Here is a 20,339-nt window from a genome sequence, read left to right as displayed (position 1 = left end):
AAGATTTAGAATCTGCCTTGTCAAAGATTTTCTTAATTCAGTGGTCCACAAGAGGGCTCATGTTTCTCTGGAAATACTCCATATGGGCAGCACGAACAAGGAAATTCAATCTAGGTTGACAGCATTCTTTTTAAGATGATCCATCTGGACAGAAAAATTCACTCACCATAAAGACAAAAGTGTCCCCTTACTATTTGTCTTTGACTTTAGGGGACAGTGCTCATCTCTCTATCTTATCACCCTATCTCCTCCCACTGGTGGCTGTATGACTGTAATTTGTTGCTTGTATCCTTATGATTTATATTAATATTGACTGCTTTCTGATTGCTTATTTGACCCCTATGTCAATCATTAAATGTTGAACTTCATGATTCTTGACAAATGTATTTTGTTTTCTTTTATGTACACTGAGAGCATAGGCACCAAAGACAAATCCCTTGTGTGTCCAATCACACTTGGATTACAAATAATTCTGTTCTGTTCTGTTCTATCTTAGCTGAGGAAACCAACATTGTCTGAAGACATTTCTGTGGTCATGTAGTTTTACTGAGTAGAGTAGTGATATGAAGAAACCTGGATTGTTTTAGTATCTGCTAGAAACCTGGATTTTTAGTATCTACTTGTAAGTAAGCTGAATATAGCTGATGTAAAGTTCCTGCATATAGAAGAATGAAGCAGAAGATATTTTGCACTGAAGAGTAAAACTATTGTTTACTACACATGTGTCTTCCGTCATTTATCTGGTTCATTAATTGCTACAATATATTTTGATATCTAGTTCTCCTGCATTACTCTGCATATATATCCAGACACATGTCTGTATGCGGAGGCCCATGGAGTAGTGTTGCCTTCCTACTGTGGTATTTATCTACTCACATGCTTTCGAACTGCTAGCTGGGTAGGAGCTGGGCAAGAAACAAGAGCTAACCTCATCGTGCAGCACTTGGCCCTTGAACCCAGATTGTCAGCTTCCTAACAGACAACTTCAGTGCCTTTAACCGCTATGCCACCATGCTCCCTCACACATCATACCTCCCTATTAATTATATTGCAATACTTCACAGCCACATATGAAAAAAGTGAAGTTTTGCAGTTGCAGAGACGTCTATTTCAGTTCCCACTCCTACAATATTGCTTTTGGGCTTTTCTTCACAGATCACATTCTCAACCACGTAATTCTTTTCTTGCCCAAGCATTCCTGAATGACCTTATTTGGAGTGGAGGAGGTCATCTTTGCTTTCGTCTCATACTTTTCATAAGCTTCATGCAAGATCAAGGAGTCAAAACTAATCTCTGTCTACACTTGCTGGCCTGCTGGATGTCACAGCCGGGAATAGACAGAATAGTTGGAGGAAGCTGCGAAATACTGGAAAAAAAGGACTTCTCATACAACAGAAATGCAGATCAAGTGAAATTGTTACGTATTATTGTTGAGTCAGTGCTTGCTCAGCAATGTGAAGTCCATGCATAGTCACTATGATTTCTTTCAAGAAGCTGAATTAATTATTGCATCTTCTGGGTGTCATCTATCTATCTATCTATCTATCTATCTATCTATCTATCTATCTATCTATCTATCTATCTATCTATCTATCTATCTATCTATCTATCTATCTATCTATCAGATTTGTATGCCGCCCCTCTCCGTAGACTCGGGGCTGCATATTGATAAAATGTGTGTGGGGGGGGGGGTGTTGGGGGGGGGAGAGGATACATTGATTGAAGCAGAGAGAGCATTTTGATTAATTAAAGCCAGGAGAGAACAAACGGGAATCCCACCTCAAGATTCTGCAAACGGTTGGCTGATTTGCCACTAGCCGCCAATTTGAGAGTCCCACGGGGCATCATCCATATTTCCAGAGACTCCACCTGTTGAGTTGCAGAGTTCTGAACTTCCTGAGTCACCAAATAGCCCTGGAAATGGTCGTCATAAAAATACAAGTGGACACTGGATGGAAAACCCTGTGGCTCAAACCTAGAGAAATATGATAACAATTACAATAATATTAATCATAGTAGTAGAATAGCAATAGTAATAACAGTCCTGAAAACACTTCCAAATGGTAAGAACATTTCATATGCATAATTAGGAGTAGCTTTGAAAAGTTCATTGTTGTTATCCTTCATACAGCAGATGGGGAAACTGAGATAGGCAGATAAGTTGCTTGCTTTGGCCCACCTTAACAGTAGAGATCCAACCCACCAACTTCCAGATTTGAAACTCACAACAATATCTTATATGTTCTGAGTCCCAGTGAGTTCAATGGAGCCTTGGTGATGCAGTGGTTAGAGTGCAATACTGCAAGCTACTTCTGCTGATCACCGGCTGCCAGCAGTTTGGCAGATCGAATCTCAATAGAGTCAAGATTGTCTCAGCTTTCCATCCTTCCAAAGTCGGTAAAATAAGGACCCAGATTGTTGGGGGCAATATATGCTTACTCTCTGTAAACCGCTTAGAAGGGCTTTAAAGCACTGTGGAGCAATATATAAGTCTAAATGCTATTCTTAAATGCTATTGCTATTTATCCTTCATTGAGGTTTTAGTATTTTAACCAGTCTAAAAGATCAGTTCTCTTAGCCAACATGATAGTTCTTAAAATCACACATCCAGACACATCTACATCTATGAGCCATCTATAGACTTTTTCAAGATCAAGGAGACCTATCAGTAATTTGGTCTAGTCTTTTCCCATTAGCTAAAGGTGATATCCATAACAGTTCCTTCCTCTTCCAAGGTTAACCCCACAATCAACTCTTAAAATAAGATACATCATGAGTAACTCAACCAAAGTCATTCAGTGAGTTTCCATGACTAAAGATAGATTTGAAGTTGAGTTGTCATGTTCAAAATTCTGACTATTTACTTTAAGCATTTAATGCCATGGAAAAATTGAAGTTATTTTATGCCGGTAAGTCCACCATCTCACCTAAGGTATCTCAAATGACAGCAACCTCTACATGCAAAGACCAGAAGCAAAACTTGGATTGCAGGTTGCAACGCCTTGGTCTCTTCAGCCTTGAAAGACGGCATTTAAGAGGTGACTTGATCGAAGTGTATAAAATCATGCATGGGATAGAAAAGGTGGATAGAGAAAAATTCTTTTCTCTATCACACAATACTAGGACGTGGGGGCACCCCCGAAAGCTCATAGGTAGGAAAGCGAGGACAAATCAAGGGAAATATTTCTTCACCCAGAGGGTCGTTGGTTTATGGAATTCTTTTCCAGAAGGGTTTGTGGCAGCTGTCAGCCTTGATAGCTTCAAGGCAGGATTAGACAGATTCATGGATGCCAAGTATATCGGTGGTTATTGAAACGGATGTCCCTGTGCCGCCTCTATGTTGGTTGAGGCAGGCAGGATTCCCTTGAGTATCATTTGTTGGGGGTCAAGGGAAAGGGAGGGTTTTGCCTTCTCTTTCTGCTCAAGATCCCCATGGACAATTGGTGGGCCACAGAGTGACACAGAATGCTGGACTCGATGGGATTTGGCCTGATTCAGCATGGCTCTTCTTATGTCCTTATGATTGCCAGTTTGTAAAACCTACATCCCACGAGGCTTGGTCTTTCTCCAAGGATAAAGCACCCTGTCCCGCTGTCAATAAGGGTGAACTGAAGAATCAGGTAGTGAACTCTCAAGCAGGATAGGACATGCCTTTCCCCCTCAGGCCAAATGACCCATGGCCCAGAAATCCAGACCAAACTCTCCCACCTCTCAAAGCAACCCCAGGCTCTGTCACACGCTTGCGCTACCTGCATAGCCTGTCTTTTTTCTGGGTTGGCGCAGAGGTCAGTTTCTGTAGCCCCAGCCTGGAGAAGGATGTGTACACAGTCAGGGTGACGTCGCTGAACCCACTCAGCCCATCCACACGGTCATAGACACTCTCCCAATAGGCCTTGAGGGCTGGCGTGTTAGGTGGGTAGTTACCATAGAGATGAGTGTCCAAGATTTCCAGCACCTCCTGGTTGATGGTGGACTCAAACTTCCTGGCAAAAAATGTAGGTCTGGAGAGTTGCTGGAAAGAAAAAGACATTTGGAAAATGGGACAAAGAGAGAAGCAGAGGGAAGAGTTTCATAACAGGATGCAATGCTAAATCTTTAGCACTAAACACAGAAGTGTAACCAGAAAGCAGTGTGTGGCACTTGGAATCTAAAACTTTCCAATATAATAATTTGTTCTAAAATATCTCTTGCAAAATCCTGGAAATTTAATTATAGCTCCCAAACCCACATATTTGCATATGAAAATGAATTAGCAGCACTTTGAAAATTAACTTATGTTTGCTGATAGATCTTTGATAACAATAAATCCCAGTGGCCGGTTAGGTCCCACAGAGTTGGTCTTCTCCGGGTCCCGTCGACTAAACAATGTTGTCTGGCGGGACCCAGGGGAAGAGCCTTCTCTGTGGCGGCTCCGACCCTCTGGAATCAGCTCCCTCCAGAGATTAGAACTGCCCCCACCCTCCTTGCCTTTCGTAAACTCCTTAAAACCCACCTTTGTCGTCAAGCGTGGGGGAACTCATTTCATTTATTTCATTTATTGGATTTATATGCCGCCCCTCTCCGAAAACTCGGGGCGGCTAACAACAGTCATGAACAATGTACAGTAAAAATCCAATACTAAAAACTAACTTAAAACCCCTTAATATATAAAACCAGCATACGTACAAACATACCATACATACAATTGTATCAGCCTAGGGGGAGAAGAAGTCTTAATTCCCCCATGCCTGGCGGCAGAGGTGGGTTTTGAGTAGCTTACGAAAGGCAAGGAGGGTAGGGGCAGTTCTAATCTCTGGGGGGAGTTGGTTCCAGAGGGCCGGGGCCGCCACAGAGAAGGCTCTTCTCCTGGGTCCCGCCAAGTGGCATTGTTTCGTTGACGGGACCCGGAGAAGACCCACTCTGTGGGACCTAACTGGCCGCTGGGATTCGTGCGGCAGAAGGCGGTTCCTGAGATAATCTGGTCCGGTGCCATGAAGGGCTTTATAGGTCATAACCAACACTTTGAATTGTGACCGGAAACTGATCGGCAACCAATGCAGACTGCGGAGTGTTGGTGTGACATGGGCATATTTAGGAAAGCCCATGATTGCTCTCGCAGCTGCATTCTGCACGATCTGAAGTTTCCGAACACTTTTCAAAGGTAGCCCCATGTAGAGAGCGTTACAGTAGTCGAGCCTCGAGGTGATGAGGGCATGAGTGACTGTGAGCAGTGACTCCCGGTCCAAATAGGGTCGCAACTGATGCACCAGGCGAACCTGGGCAAACGCCCCCCTCGCCACAGCTGAAAGATGTTTCTCTAATGTGAGCTGTGGATCGAGGAGGACGCCCAAGTTGCGAACCCTCTCTGAGGGGGTCAATGTTTCTCCCCCCAGGGTAATGGACGGACAGATGGAATTGTCCTTGGGAGGCAAGACCCACAGCCACTCCGTCTTGTCTGGATTGAGTTTGAGTTTGTTGACACCCATCCAGGCCCCAACAGCCTCCAGGCACCGGCACATCACTTCCGCTGCTTCGTTGACTGGACATGGGGTGGAGATGTAAAGCTGGGTATCATCGGCGTATTGATGATACCTCACCCCATGCCCTTGGATGATCTCACCCAGCGGTTTCATGTAGATGTTAAATAGCAGGGGGGAGAGGACCGACCCCTGAGGCACCCCACAAGGGAGAAACCTAGAGGTCGACCTCTGACCCCCCACTAACACCGACTGCGACCGACCGGAGAGGTAGGAGGAGAACCACTGGAGAACAGTGCCTCCCACTCCCAACCCCTCCAGCCGGCGCAGAAGGATACCATGGTCGATGGTATCGAAAGCCGCTGAGAGGTCAAGAAGCACCAGGACAGAGGACAAGCCCCTGTCCCGGGCCCGCCAGAGATCATCCATCAACGCGACCAAAGCAGTTTCCGTGCTGTAACCGGGCCTGAAACCCGACTTCTGGGGACCTAGATAATCGGCTTCTTCCAAGGACCGCTGGAGCTGGAGTGCCACCACCTTCTCGACAACCTTCCCCATGAAGGGAAGGTTGGAGACTGGACGGTAGTTATTGAGTACGGCTGGGTCCAGGGAGGGCTTCTTGAGGAGGGGGCGCACGAGCGCTTCTTTATAGAGTGTTGGAAAAACTCCCCTCCCCAAGGAAGCGTTGGTAATCTCCTGGGCCCAGCTCCGTGTCACCTCTCGACTGGCCGAAACCAACCAAGAGGGACACGGATCCAGTGAACAGGTGGCAGAACTCACAGCTCCAATGGCCTTGTCCACTTCATCAGGTGTCACCAAGTCAAACTCCTCCCAGACAGATGGGCAAAGACGTTTAGCCCCAGTCACCTCGACTGACTCGTTGTCAGTCGACTCTGTTTTACAATTGGAGTTGAGATCGGCCCGGATCCGAGCGATTTTATCAGCGAAAAACGTGTTAAAGTCCTCGGCACTACTCTGTAAGGGCTCCCCAACTCCCCCCTGGTTAAGAAGGGAGCGGGTCACCCTAAACAGAGCGGCCGGGCGGGATTCCGCTGATGCAATCAAGGCGGAATGATACGCGCATCTTGCCGCCTTGAGCGCCACTTTGTAAGTCTTAATAAAAGCTCTTACAAGTGTTCGATCGGATTCGGACTTACTCTTCCTCCATCGCTTCTCTAGACGTCTCTTCTGAGACATCTCCCCCTGCCTATGTAGTTTTTGTGCATGATATGACTGTATGTATGTTTTTATATTGGGGTTCCTTGCTTTTTAGACTTTTAAAATGTACTATTGTTATTTTAGATTCTAATTATTAGATTTGTCATTATGTATTGTTTTTATCACTGTTGTGAGCCGCCCCGAGTCTACGGAGAGGGGCAGCATACAAATCTAATAAATAATAATAAAATAATAATAATAATAATAAACACATTTATTAATTACAAACTATTGGTGTATAAAACTTCAGGATAAGAAAAAGAATTATATGGATGAATATTATAATAGTAATTGTGGGCTTTGTTCTTTAGTCTGAACTTAGAAACATAGAAAATTGTCTTTTTCGAGTCTGCCCTTTGAGTTTGTTTTTTGTTGTCTTCTAGTTAATTAATTATTATCATTATTATTGTTATTATTTGCTGTCAGATGATGGACACATGTACAGCTCATGCATGTTTAAACTTAGTTATTGCATTTTATTTGCTTTTATGGAAGAGAGAGGGAGAAAGACCACCAGTAGAAGAGTTAAAGAATGAAAACAATCTCTTGATTCCATCCCAGTGCTAAAGAGTTCACTGCTGAATGCTAGCTATGTAGAAATGAAATAAAAGGCTAAATGGCAACATCTTATTCCAGGTTATAGTTGGGGCGGACCTGAAGTACTACAGCTGCTCAGCAAAGAGGAGATGGGTGACTCAACCTGGCTGACGTGGCGTGAGGTTTGAAATGAAGTCGAGCTGAATCTGGCTGGGATTTTGATGACGGGAGAATATCAAGGTATTACAGGGTGTTGTGTTTGGGCCTGGGCCAGCCGTTGCTCCCACAGATGGGAGAGATGTGGCACAAAGTGAGTGCGAAAGCCTGGCTGACAGCCAGGAAGATGTGGCAGACAGCCAGGAGGATGAGGTCACTGGTTCGCAGGATTCAGCAGACAGCCCAGGGGATTTGGCAGGCAGTCCCTCAGACAGTCTTTCGTCCTTGGATTCTTCTGCAAATCAATATATTGATCTGCATAGCTGAAGAGCTATGCAAAGAAGGAAACGATTGAAGGAGTATTACAAGTCATCAGAGTAGCACCTGGCTGGGTGTGGTTCTTATACTGAGGGCTGGGTGTGGTTCCCTTAATGAGGGCTAAAGGTATAAAAGGGAACAAAGGCACAAGGCAAACTGTGGCTGTTTATCTGTGTTATTTTGTAGTTCCTGCTCTGAAGTTTCTGTTCTGTGCCTTTGGAGTTTTCAACCCAGCTTTTTCAGAAACGTGGGAGGTGAAACCTCTGGGATTTGCTGTTTGCTCCCAAAGATTCAAAAGGACTCCTGAAACGTCTTTGCTCATTCCAGGTTGTTTTTGTTTGTTTTTTCCTGTGTTTTTGTATGTGGCTGAAGTAAGCCTTGCACTATCATTTTTTCTGGACACTAAGGACTGTTTTGAGTAACCCTTTTTTGTTTATTTAATACAAGTTTGCTGATTAGCAGAGCACGTGTGTGTTTGATTTCTTTTCCTTGGACTGTTACGCATTGCCTGAGCCCAGTCAGGCAGAACATAGGGCGTGAGCTAAATTGAAAAGTAACAAAAATACACCCTGAAGGAAAGAACGGCAAACTATTTCAATACTGCTGCCATGAAATCTGTGTGGATGAATTGATAAAAGTCTCCAGGAGTTGAGTTTGACTTAAGAGCATATTCTTGTTATTGTTACGCCATTTTGCCAGTACTGAGTTACTATGGTTTGTGCAAATGAAACAAAGAAGGACGAATAACTTCCTGAGAGCAGAAATAAAAGTTGGACTGTACCAAAAATGGAAAATGCCGGGGGTACCTGCAGTCTCAAGAAGTCCTGTGGTTTGAAGTCATTTGGGGAACATCCGCACCAATCAACTATGTGCTTATATTGGCACTTGCAGCCCAGTTTGCGGTTCCAGTTTGTCACCCGGAGGTTGTTGTCTACCAAGGTGTCACAGGCATGGCTGTTCTCCAAGACAGTGTGGAAAAAGGACTGTAGGAGGAGAGGAGAAGCATCCTGAGAAATACGGCTCGGTCAAGGGAGAAATTACCGCGGCCCACATGCCTACAAGACACTCATTCTAAACTTGGAACGTTATTTAAAGGGCCAGTCCAAAAGGACTTCGCATTCTGAAAACCACTTCCTCACTCTGAAAGAAAAGCCGCAGGCTGCAGAATGCACCTCAAATGGAAGGGATTGAATTATTAGTATTTTATTCACAAAAAAACAGTAATACAGTGTTCCCTTGATTTTCACTGCTTCGAACTTCACAAAAAGTCTATACCACGGTTTTTTAAAAATGTTAATTAAAAAGTACTTCGCATGTTTTTTTCCTATACCACGGGTTTTCCCGCCCGATGACGTCATATGTCATTGCCAAACTTTCGTCCACCTTTAATAAATATTTTTTGAAATAAACTTTAATAAATTAACAAGGTAAGTAATAATCTGAATGGTTGCTAAGGGAATGGGAAATTGTAATTTAGGGGTTTAAAGTGTTAAGGGAAGGCTTGGGATACTGTTCATAGCCAAAAATAGTGTATTTACTTCTGCATCTCTACTTTGCGGAAATTCGACTTTCGCGGGTGGTCTCGGAACGCATCCCCCGCGAAAACTGAGGGAAAACTGTACACAGCAAACAAGATTTATATGCTGCATTTCGAATCACAATATCACAAGTCGAACACTTCTCAAGCGTCTAGGACTATGTGTATTATTATTATTATTATTATTATTATTACTGTTATTATTACTATACTACTACTACTACTACTACTACTACTACTACTACTATTTTGAAAATAATGAACCAGTCAGGCAGCAAGCCAGCCGCTTGCTGCCCAGCCTAATCTCTCAATCAGTGAGCAGATGTTGGCCTTGACTTTTTACTGTATTCACTTTGCAAGAGGTTAAAAGCTGTGGAGAGTGGCCAAAATAACAGGACAATGACATTATTAGCAATCTCCTCAAAGAAGGATCTACCTGGATCTCAGGCCTCACCTTCTGCACTTATAAAGTCTGGTGTAGGAATCCTTCACTCATTAGAAAAGGTAAGTGAGAAGCATGTGCGAGCGTATTAAAAGCCAATTTATTTTCTCAACTGTATGAATGAAAGTCAACAACTTAAAGTAACAAAAAAAAACAACCCCCCCAAACAAATCTGATTTATGTCCTCCAAATACCTCTTAGAAATTTTTGTTATTATTAATTCCATAACCGTATCGAAATGGGAGCAATCACCACATGGACATTTTTTTCCTCACAGCATTCAGTACTGGCAACTACTACAACTACTACTACTAGTAGTACTGTGCAAAGCAGGTGCAAAGAAATATCAAATTACTGTAGTTAGAAAGATCCTCGTTCAGCAGTATTTGTTATATCTTATCACATCTAGATCAGAAGCAGATCTGTTTAATCCTTCATTAATGCCAAATTACAACTGTGAGATCCCAAAATTGCTCGGAGCATGCAACATTTGGTTCTGCTTTTCATACCAGGTTGGTCCCTTTCTTCTAACCAAGGAATACATTCTTTCTTAGAAAGGATTACTACTTAAGTAACATCAGAGTTTGCAGAATATGAGAGCCTAGGTCCCAGCCCAAAGAGAAGTACAATGAAGAATCACTAAGAAAACAAATAGATGCAAACAGGACTATATGCAGTTATCTCGGTTAAGTAAATAGATGCAAACAGGACTATATGCATTTATCTCACCAATTAAATGGTGACTTGAGAAGCAGCGGAGGAATGCTATTAGAAACCTTAATTATTTCCTTACTTACATATGTTGGAATAATAACACTTACAGGGCAGCCTACTACTCAGCCTGTTATTGATTGTACCAGGAACAAACTTTCCATCTTATACAAAAATATTACCCATTCACCAGTCACTCTGAAGCCTCTACAACTGATGGACTTACCTCTGCTGGGAGAAGTGTGTATGTGTAGAACTGTTGCAGCTGGGAGACCAACTGATCGCTGGTGTACACCACATACTCCACAAAACTGCGCGTTAGGGCAAACCAGTCTGAGCCACCATCCACCACGATACCCTCTGGGATCTGCCGTTCACCCAGTCGCCACATATGTGTGTCACATTCATGGAAAAGCCTGTCTAGGCCCTGCTTCTTGATGAACCTATGTGGAGATGAATGCCTCAGATTCACTAGGAAGCCACGTCGAATTTTAGGGATTGCATTTCAAACAAGGAGAGCTCTAGTACACCACACTTTGAAAACTTTGGATTTCATAGCCTGAGAGTTCGAGGCAAGTGGCATAATCATATTGATTCACAGCCTTTAGATCTTTCAGCCTAAATTTTGAAAACCGGCTTTTAAATCCAATAAATTGAATTGAATTGTTTGCAAAAATTCCATTTGGTCTGATTAATCTTTGGAGGCTTCAAAAACTGCCAAGTTATAACAGTTTATTTGAGCAAGAACAAATGCATACAAAAGCATACAAATCCAATAAATAATAATAATAATAATAATAATAAAAATAATAATAATTATTATTATTATTAAATGAAGCCAGTTGTGGAAGATGCTGAAAGATCTTTTTAAAAAAATATTACTGGGAGTAGAAATTATACGGTGAACATATGATTTTTGCCCCAACAACAACAGCAGACTCCTATAAATCAGAGCCTTTAATAAAAAGTAGCTCCAAAGCTTCCCACATTTTGGAATGTTTTTCTTCTTTTTACAATTATGACATTTGGAGTTCTTTTTGAAGATTTGGTTCAATAAAAAACAAAATGACAACAAAGAAAAATGCTATTATTTGTAAATGGGATTCAGATATAGGTTTCAATTATATTCAGTTTCAGATGAATAAAACAACAGAATCTATTCAATTTCCATGAATTTGCCCTACGACAGGAATGTAATAAGTCTGCACCCAATGGCATCTTATTAGCCATTTTTTAGCTATTCATTTCTTCTCTTTTTATAGATAGCACTTAATAGCAAAAAATCTCTGGCTGACAAAAATATGTTAAAAAAACAAACATTTTAAAATTATAGTGATAAAATCTAAATAGAAAATAAAAAATGGCTGCACAGGATAAAATGAAAACAAGGTTAACAGCAGCAGAAATGGTTTCTATGCATTTCAAATGTTCATAAATATGTAGAGAACAATAAATTAAAAGATAGTATAATGAATATTAAAATGTCTATCTTAGTCTGAAGTGATAAAACAGAAATTGTCAGGTGATCTAGGCAGGGTATTTACAACTGAGGCACCACAGGCAAGAATGTCCTCTGTCGAACAGCAATTTATCTGAGATTACCTGGGCTTTTTTTGTCATTTTTAATCTATTCTCCAATGCCAAAGCTCTCCAAATTACCTAGCATTATCTCGTCCATGAGACTTCAAAAAATTCTTGTCCCGATATTTTGTTAGGAATGTCACCAGCTCCTCATTGGTCCTGCAGGGGGCAGCAAATCAAAAGGAAAAATTAGAAAAAGCAGAAAACAGACAGGACACTAGTAAGCTTTCTGGGAAAAGCAATCTGAAGTACCTCCAAATGTTTTGGATTACAAAACCCACCATCTTTCACCAATACTTAGGCTAGATAGGTCATGTGATAGTTAGTCCAACACACCTTCAAACTTTAATCATGATCAGGAGAGAGGTAAAATGGAATTCCAACTCATGCACATTTTTGAAGGTCTGGAGAAGACCAGATATAAAGCTGTATCCATATTACTGGAAATTATATTTTGTCAGGATTCTCACTGTACATTGTTTATACACTAGCACAGTGTTTCCCAACCTTGGCAACTTGAAGATATTTGGACTTCAACTCCCAGAATTCCCCAGCCAGCAAATGCTGTCTGGGGAATTCTGGGAGTTGAAGTCCAGATGTCTCCAAGTTGCCAAGGTTGGGAAACACTGCACTAGCACATAGATAAGCAATCATTCAATTAAGGAAATCACTACTAATCTTTTAAACAACAGAAGAGGAAATGCAGCACCAAACACTTTATCAGGGGTGTGAACTGGTTCTTGGATAGACAAATGCTAGAACAAATTTATTTAAAGAGGAAATTTTTTGGAGATTGCAGAAGAGTTCTTTGGAAAAAGGAGAATTTGCACCTATCAAATGCATAGTAAACAAGTCTAGACTTTAAGGCAATCTTTCCAATTTGGGTGTCCTCCAAATGTGTGGAACCTTCCTAGTAGGATGACATTCTATAAATATTTCTGCAGGACTGTCCCACTCTGAGAAGAATCAAACTAAGACTGAGCTTGAGGACATATTTTTAATATGTTTGTGAGTGACATAGGGGAAGGTTTGGTAGGGAAAGTTTGCCTATTTGCCGATGACTCTAAAGTGTGCAATAGGGTTGATATTCCTGGAGGGGTCTGTAATATGGTAAATGATTTAGCTTTACTAGATAAATGGTCAAAGCAATGGAAACTGCAGTTTAATGTTTCCAAATGTAAAATAATGCACTTGGGGAAAAGGAATCCTCAATCTTGAGTATTGTATTGACAGTTCTGTGTTAGCAAATACTTCAAAAGAAAAGGATTTAGGGGTAATGATTTCTGACAGTCTCAAAATGGGTGAACAGTGCAGTCAGGCGGTAGGGAAAGCAAGTAGGGTGCTTGGCTGCATAGCTAGAGGTATAAAAAGCAGGAAGAGGGAGATTATGATCCCGCTATATAGAATGCTGGTGAGACCACATTTGGAATACTGTGTTCAGTTCTGGAGACCTCACCTACAAAAAGATATTGACAAAATTGAACGGGTCCAAAGATGGGCTACAAGAATGGTGGAAGGTCTTAAGCATAAAACGTATCAGGAAAGACTTAATGAACTCAATCTGTATAGTCTGGAGGACAGAAGGAAAAGGGGGGACATGATCGAAACATTTAAATATATTAAAGGGTTAAATAAGGTTCAGGAGGGAAGTGTTTTTAATAGGAAAGTGAACACAAGAACAAGGGGACACAATCTGAAGTTAGTTGGGGGAAAGATCAAAAGCAACGTGAGAAAATATTATTTTACTGAAAGAGTAGTAGATCCTTGGAACAAACTTCCAGCAGACCTGGTAGATAAATCCACAGTAACTGAATTTAAACATGCCTGGGATAAATATATATCCATCCTAAGATAAAATACAGAAAATAGTATAAGGGCAGACTAGATGGACCATGAGGTCTTTTTCTGCCGTCAGTCTTCTATGTTTCTATGTTTCTAGGACAAGGAAGCAAAAGGAAAAGAGGGATGGAAGATGAGAAGGAAGAAACCAGGAAAAGCAGGCAGAGAACAGATGCAAACAGAACAAAATTAATATGTTCTCATCGATGCAGATTTCCAATTAACCGCATCCAACATGTTTCCCAACCTTTTAGTAATTGTTTTCCTTGTCTCCTGTATCTTCCAAACAATAGTTATCTAGTTACTGAGTGACCTTGGCAAAAGAACAAAAACAAAACAGGACAAACCTCTTGTGTCTATGGAGATTCTCAATTTCCAAATCATGATTGCCCCAAAAGTCCTTTTCCAAAGGGCATCTGGACTTTCTTGATTTCTTTGAAAATGTTTCACTTCTTATCTAAGAAGGTTCTTCAGTTATTATTCAAGCCACTCAACCCCAAAACTTCGGATAGGCTATGGCCTCACAGTAGAACTCTGATCACGAATGCTTCTGACCACAATCAAATCGGGATTTGTTTGTAAGTGCCAAATTTCCTGTTGTTTGTTTACAAACAACAGTGATCCATGTGTGGCCACTGCATTAATTTTGGTTAGGTTCAGGTCACGACTTAATAGGGTTGTGACCAAAATTATGGAACAAATTATAGTTGCGAGCATAGAAACATAGAAGTCTGAGGGCAGAAAAAGACCTCATGGTCCATCTAGTCTGCCCTTATACTATTTTCTGTATTTTATCTTAGGATGGATATATGTTTATCCCAGGCATGTTTAAATTCAGTTACTATGGATTTATCTACCACGTCTGCTGGAAGTTTGTTCCAAGGATCTACTACTCTTTCAGTAAAATAATATTTTCTCATGTTGCTTTTGATCTTTCCCCCAACTAACTTCAGATTGTGTTCCCTTGTTCTTGTGTTCACTTTCCTATTAAAAACACTTCCCTCCTGGACCTTATTTAACCCTTTAACATATTTAAATGTTTCGATCATGTCCCCCCTTTTCCTTCTGCCCTCCAGACTATACAGATTGAGTTCATGAAGTCTTTCCTGATACGTTTTATGCTTAAGACCTTCCACCATTCTTGTAGCCCGTCTTTGGACCCGTTCAATTTTGTCAATATCTTTTTGTAGGTGAGGTCTCCAGAACTGAACACAGTATTCCAAATGTGGTCTCACCAGCGCTCTATATAAGGGGATCATAATCTCCCTCTTCCTGCTTGTTATACCTCTAGATATGCAGCCAAGCATCCTGCTTGCTTTCCCTACCGCCTGACTGCACTGTTCACCCATTTTGAGACTGTCAGAAATCACTACCCCTAAATCCTTTTCTTCTGAAGTTTTTTCTAACACAGAACTGCCAATACAATACTCAGATTGAGGATTCCTTTTCCCCAAGTGCATTATTTTACATTTGGAAACATTAAACTGCAGTTTCCATTGCTTTGACCATTTATCTAGTAAAGCTAAATAATTTACCATATTACAGACGCCTCCAGGAATATCAACCCTATTGCACACTTTAGAGTCATCGGCAAATAGGCAAACCTTCCCTACCAAACCTTCCTCTATGTCACTCACAAACATATGAAAAAGAATAGGACCCAGAACAGACCCTTGTGGCACACCGCTTGTAACCTGTCTCTGCTCAGAATACTCGTCATTAACAATAACTCTCTGATTTCTACGCTTCAGTCAGCTGCAAATCCACTGAACTATCCAGGGATTAAGTCCAATTTTCACTAATTTATCTATCAGCTCTTTATGTGGAACCATATCAAAGGCTTTGCTGAAGTCCAGGTAGGCAATATCCACGGCACCACCTTCATCCAACACCAGCAGAAGTTCTACTGTACTCTGAAGTTCCCTCTGATTTTCCTACCTGCATTTCTGCATTAAATTAGACTGGGGAGGAAGAAAGAGAACTCTCTGACCCCTTCTGTTCAAATCATCCCAGCTTGTCTCATGTGACCTCAATATTACAACCCTCTGCTGCCTGCTGGGCAACTTTCTTTAAGACTGACCTGGTGGGGTAGTCGGTGGCACTCAAATTGATGAAATAGTCCCAGGCCCAATCTGTCACCTGCAGCAGGTCCTTCATGCTCCGCAGGTACATCTTCAGCAAGCTGGCCCCACCCCAAATGGTGACCATGCGCCAGGGGGTAACCAAGATGTTAGGATAATGCTGGGCCAGGTCCATCACTTCGCGGTGCAGATACGTAGAACGCTGCAGGGGAAGATGCCAACAGGGAGAGGAAATTGAATGCCAGGGCTTAGGATACCATGAGGATCACTTCTCTCTCTTTGGCTCCTTCATTCCCAGGAAAAGTTGGGTGATAGTAGAGGTTGCGCAAATGTGTAAGGAAGCTCCAGCAAGTCCTGGGTGTTGGAATAATCACCTCGGTATGGACTTTGAGGAAAGGTGTTATGTCTGTTTCAATGGTTGCCTTTTCTAGCTAAATCCCTCTCACCTGTGATTACTGTATTTAAGTTCAGTTTGCTGTCTTCACTTTCTTTCTTTCCCTTTTCTTCTCTTTCTTACTGCACACACTGATGGCGTGTTAGGTGCCCATTTGTTTATAATGTTTTTATTGTTAGGAAAGGAACCCTTTTCTTTGCACAGTTACTTTGGTGTTGAACCAGAAAGGTAATATGTATTTTATGGGCTTGCCTTTGATTAAAAACTGTTTCTTTTCAACTTTTATACTGAGAGTTTGAATTCTTAATACTGGGGTGTGGCACAGAGACTTGCCTCCCTGGTATTGTAGTTTATTTTATTGTTTCAACCATTGCATTTATTATTCCCCAGATGTATAATTTATTTATTTATTGGACTTTTATGCCGCCCCTCTCAGAGGACTCGGGGCAGCTTACAACATATAAGGGAACAACATATACTGCTCAAACAAAATAAAGGGAACACTCAAATAACACATCCTAGATCTGAATGGATGAAATATTCTCACTGAATATTTCATTTGCACAACTATTCCATTTGCACAACAGCATGTGAAATTGATTTCCAATCAATGTTGCTTCCTAAGTGGACAGTTTGATTTCACAGAAGTTTAATTTACTTGAAGTTATATTCTGTTTTTTAAGTGTTCCCTTTATTTTTTTGAGCAGTATATATAAATTATATATATTATATTAAATATATAATATATATAAATTCAAGGGTTTTTTGCTTCTTATCTTTTTCTTATTCCGATACTTATTTTAAATCTTCTTTTATGTAAGTTGCCTAGAGTAACCTGATTGATTGAAGACCATAAATGGATGGGTGGGTAGAAATAAACATAAAAATGCTGGCTTTGGCAGAAATTTCATGTTAGGTTTCATTTGCAAGATAAAAAAATAACAAAATTGGAAGGGATCATAGAGGTCTTCTAGTCCAACTCCATGTAAAAGCAGAAAACCCTACACCATTTCAGACAAATGTCTATCCACTCTCTTCTTGAAAGGCTCCGGTGATGGAGCACCCACAACTTCTGGAGGCAAGTCGTTCCACTGATTAATTGTTCTAAGTCAGGAAATTTCTCCTTAGTTCTAGGTTGGTTCTTGCCTTTAATGCACCCACTGCTTTTTGACCTGCCTACATTGCTTTGGAGAATAGGTTAACCCTGAGATGTTTGGCTTTCACATTAAAAATAAAGTTAGCAACACATTGACAATATCTACATTTTATTTTTAAAAAAGGAACTCCAAAATAAAACCCCACATCTACTAGAAAAAGACAGAATTTCTTATAACTGACACCACTTTATTTTAATCCTTTGCTTGAAAGGTGTTGTTCTATTAACTATGCAAATAGCTGCTTCCTGCACTGCCCTCGTCTCTGCTTTACCCTTTTTCAAGTTCTTCAGGCCTTCCACTGTAATTGACCTAATTAATTAGGTTAATTAAGCCAATTAACTTAAACAGCATGGTAAATACTGGTACTCTAAACCATCTGAAGTGCAAGACTCCCACTGATTATGCATTACATTTTAGGATTTGTCTTGCTTTCCACAAAGGTTTTCCCTGTGTCCAAATCAAACAGAGACTACTAGGAAGCAAATCAGGAAACTGTATCTATCCAAAACGTTGGCCTTGTTATTTTAAACACGCCTTGCTCTAAACTTGCATATTTAAACTGGTGTTTTATATTAATATGCACAGAGGTGGGCTACTAGCCGGGACGCTAAATTGTGCTCGCCACCGCGACTCGTATGTGCTTGCGGGGCCAGCGCGATTTTGCTTCTGCACCTGTGGAGGTAGCAAAATTGCGCACGGAGCCGCAGGTGCGCCCATGTTTTGGCATGTGCAGAAGCAAAAAAACTCACTGAAAACCACACACACCTGCAGCTCCGTGTGCGATTTTGCTACCTCCTCAGGCGCAGAAGCAAAATTGTGCTGGCCACGCAAGCAATTACGAGCCATGGCGGTGAGCACAATTTAGCGTTCCGCCTAGTAGCCCACCACTGAATATGCACCACAAGATGTCTTGGAAATTTTTGCCAAAGTTCTTAACCAGCATTTGAACCGTTTTACTATTACAGAGAGTAGTAGTAAGAGAGGCTGGTTTTCCTTTAGAAAAGAGAAGCCCATGCATACAACTGTCTAGATCCCTATTTTTAACCTCAGCAATTTTAAAGGTGTGTGGACTTTAACTCCCAGAATCCCCCAGCCAGTATGATGATTGCTGAGGTTGAGAAACATTAACCTAGATGACAGGTAGAACACCTATTTAAAATAGAATAATACAGTTGGAAGGGACTTTGGATGTCCTCTAGTCCAGAGGTCTCCAACCTTGGCAACTTTATGAGGCATGGACTTCAACTCCCAGAATTCCTCAGCCAGCTATGCTGACTGAGGAATTCTGGGAATTGAAGTCCACGCCTCATAAAGTTGCCAAGGTTGGAGACCTCTGCTCTAATCCAACTGCCTGTTTAGGCAGGAAACCCTACACCACTTCAGACAAATGGTTATCCAACATCATCTTAAAAGCTTCCAGTGTTGGAGCATTCACATTCTGGAGGCAAATCATTCCACTGATTAATTGTTCTAACTGTCAGGAAATTTCTCCTTAGTTCTAAGTTGCTTCTCTCTTTGATTAGTTTCCACCCATTGCTTCTGGTTCTATCCTCAAGTAATAATAATAATAATAAATAATAATTTATTAGATTTGTATGCCGCCCCTCTCCGAAGACTTGGTGCTTTGGAGAATAGCTTGACACGCTCTTCTTCATGGCAGCTCCTGAGATTTTGGAACTCTGCTATCGTGTCTCCTCTAGTCCTACTTTTTATTAAACTACACAAACCCAGTTCCTATATCCTCCTTTTAGTTTTCTCTGTCTATGTTGCACTTCTCTGTGTGTTCCTTGTATAAGGAGCCCTCAATCCTATTCTCCCCCTCAGAGGCCTAGCAATGCTGATTTCCAGAAGGACAACAAATTCTTCCACTTCCCTAAATTCTCTGACATTTGTAAAAAATTACAGAGGTAAAAAACATTACCTCTTGACTGTATTTCATAATATTAAAAAGAAGGAACTCTACATTTCCACTTGAGGTTGAATCTTATGTGTTCTGAGTAAGACTGATGAAAAACTCTAGGGAATTAATGCATATATATATATATACATGAAAGCAGGCTTAGATTTAAAATACATCCTTTGGGATTCCTTGAAATAAACATGCCCAGCATACTCTAGAGATAAACTATTTTGTTCACTGCTGTTGAGCATTTGTTCATTGACTTTTGCAACAGTGGGGCTTTTCAGACAACATAGGAAACGAAGTGTGGATGAAGGCAAAACACAATACTGATAATAAAAGTTGGTTTTATCAGTGTACAGAAAGACTACCGGTACCTATCGTTGAGTCATTGTACTAACTCTCTCAGGGACCCAAAAGAAAGACTGTAGCTTCTGGCTTTAATCAAATACTAATATAAAGAAAAATTAAAATGAATGATTCAAGTCCTCTCTTTAGGGGTTATATTATAAAATAAACTTTTCCTTTTGGAAAACTATTCAGTTTTTTTTAAAAAAGGGGGGTCTGCAAGGATCCCAGAGGTTCTTGCCAGTGCAATAGGGCATCCAGTGCCATAGATAATATCACAATTTTTAGTCTGCTTTTGTCTGGTTGCAAGAAGACATTAAGGGACAAAAGTGGACATCGGCTGCCCCTAGATATTCTCAGTGCCAACCCGCCCTGCTTGTGCCAGATAGCTTGGGATTTTGTGTCCATCTTTCCAGAAGACCGTAGACCCACAAAGTCTGTTTTATCCAGCCATTCATTTATTCATAATCAAATCTTGACTATTCATGTAAGAAAGGTGTGGGTAAGCAAATATCCCCTCTTCCTTTTTGCTGCCCAAAGCTCTTATAAACAGGAAATCACCTCGAGGTTTGACTACTGTAACGCTCTCTACATGGGGCTACCTTTGAAAAGTGTTCGGAAACCTCAGATTGTGCAGAATGCAGCTGCGAGAGCAATCATGGGC

General features: G+C 41.1%; 1 protein-coding gene across 1 annotated transcript in view; it reads right to left on the bottom strand.

The window, feature by feature from the left end:
* The window catches only part of XYLT2 (xylosyltransferase 2), a 65,600-nt gene that overhangs the window by 6,399 nt on the left and 38,862 nt on the right, over positions 1-20,339 (bottom strand). The window contains exons 4-9 of the mRNA XM_070739977.1: positions 15,876-16,078; positions 12,035-12,115; positions 10,602-10,818; positions 8,492-8,668; positions 3,750-4,012; positions 1,780-1,975 (exon numbers count right to left, since the gene is read on the bottom strand). Of these exons, the coding sequence (XP_070596078.1) occupies positions 1,780-1,975; positions 3,750-4,012; positions 8,492-8,668; positions 10,602-10,818; positions 12,035-12,115; positions 15,876-16,078 (1,137 nt within the window). The remainder of the gene's footprint in view (positions 1-1,779; positions 1,976-3,749; positions 4,013-8,491; positions 8,669-10,601; positions 10,819-12,034; positions 12,116-15,875; positions 16,079-20,339) is intronic.

Source organism: Erythrolamprus reginae, chromosome 2 (genome assembly GCF_031021105.1).
Source record: "Erythrolamprus reginae isolate rEryReg1 chromosome 2, rEryReg1.hap1, whole genome shotgun sequence".
In the NCBI taxonomy this organism is placed as follows: Eukaryota; Metazoa; Chordata; class Lepidosauria; order Squamata; family Dipsadidae; genus Erythrolamprus; species Erythrolamprus reginae.
Note: the sequence above shows the minus strand (reverse complement) of the source record. Positions and strands in the feature narration are given on the sequence as shown.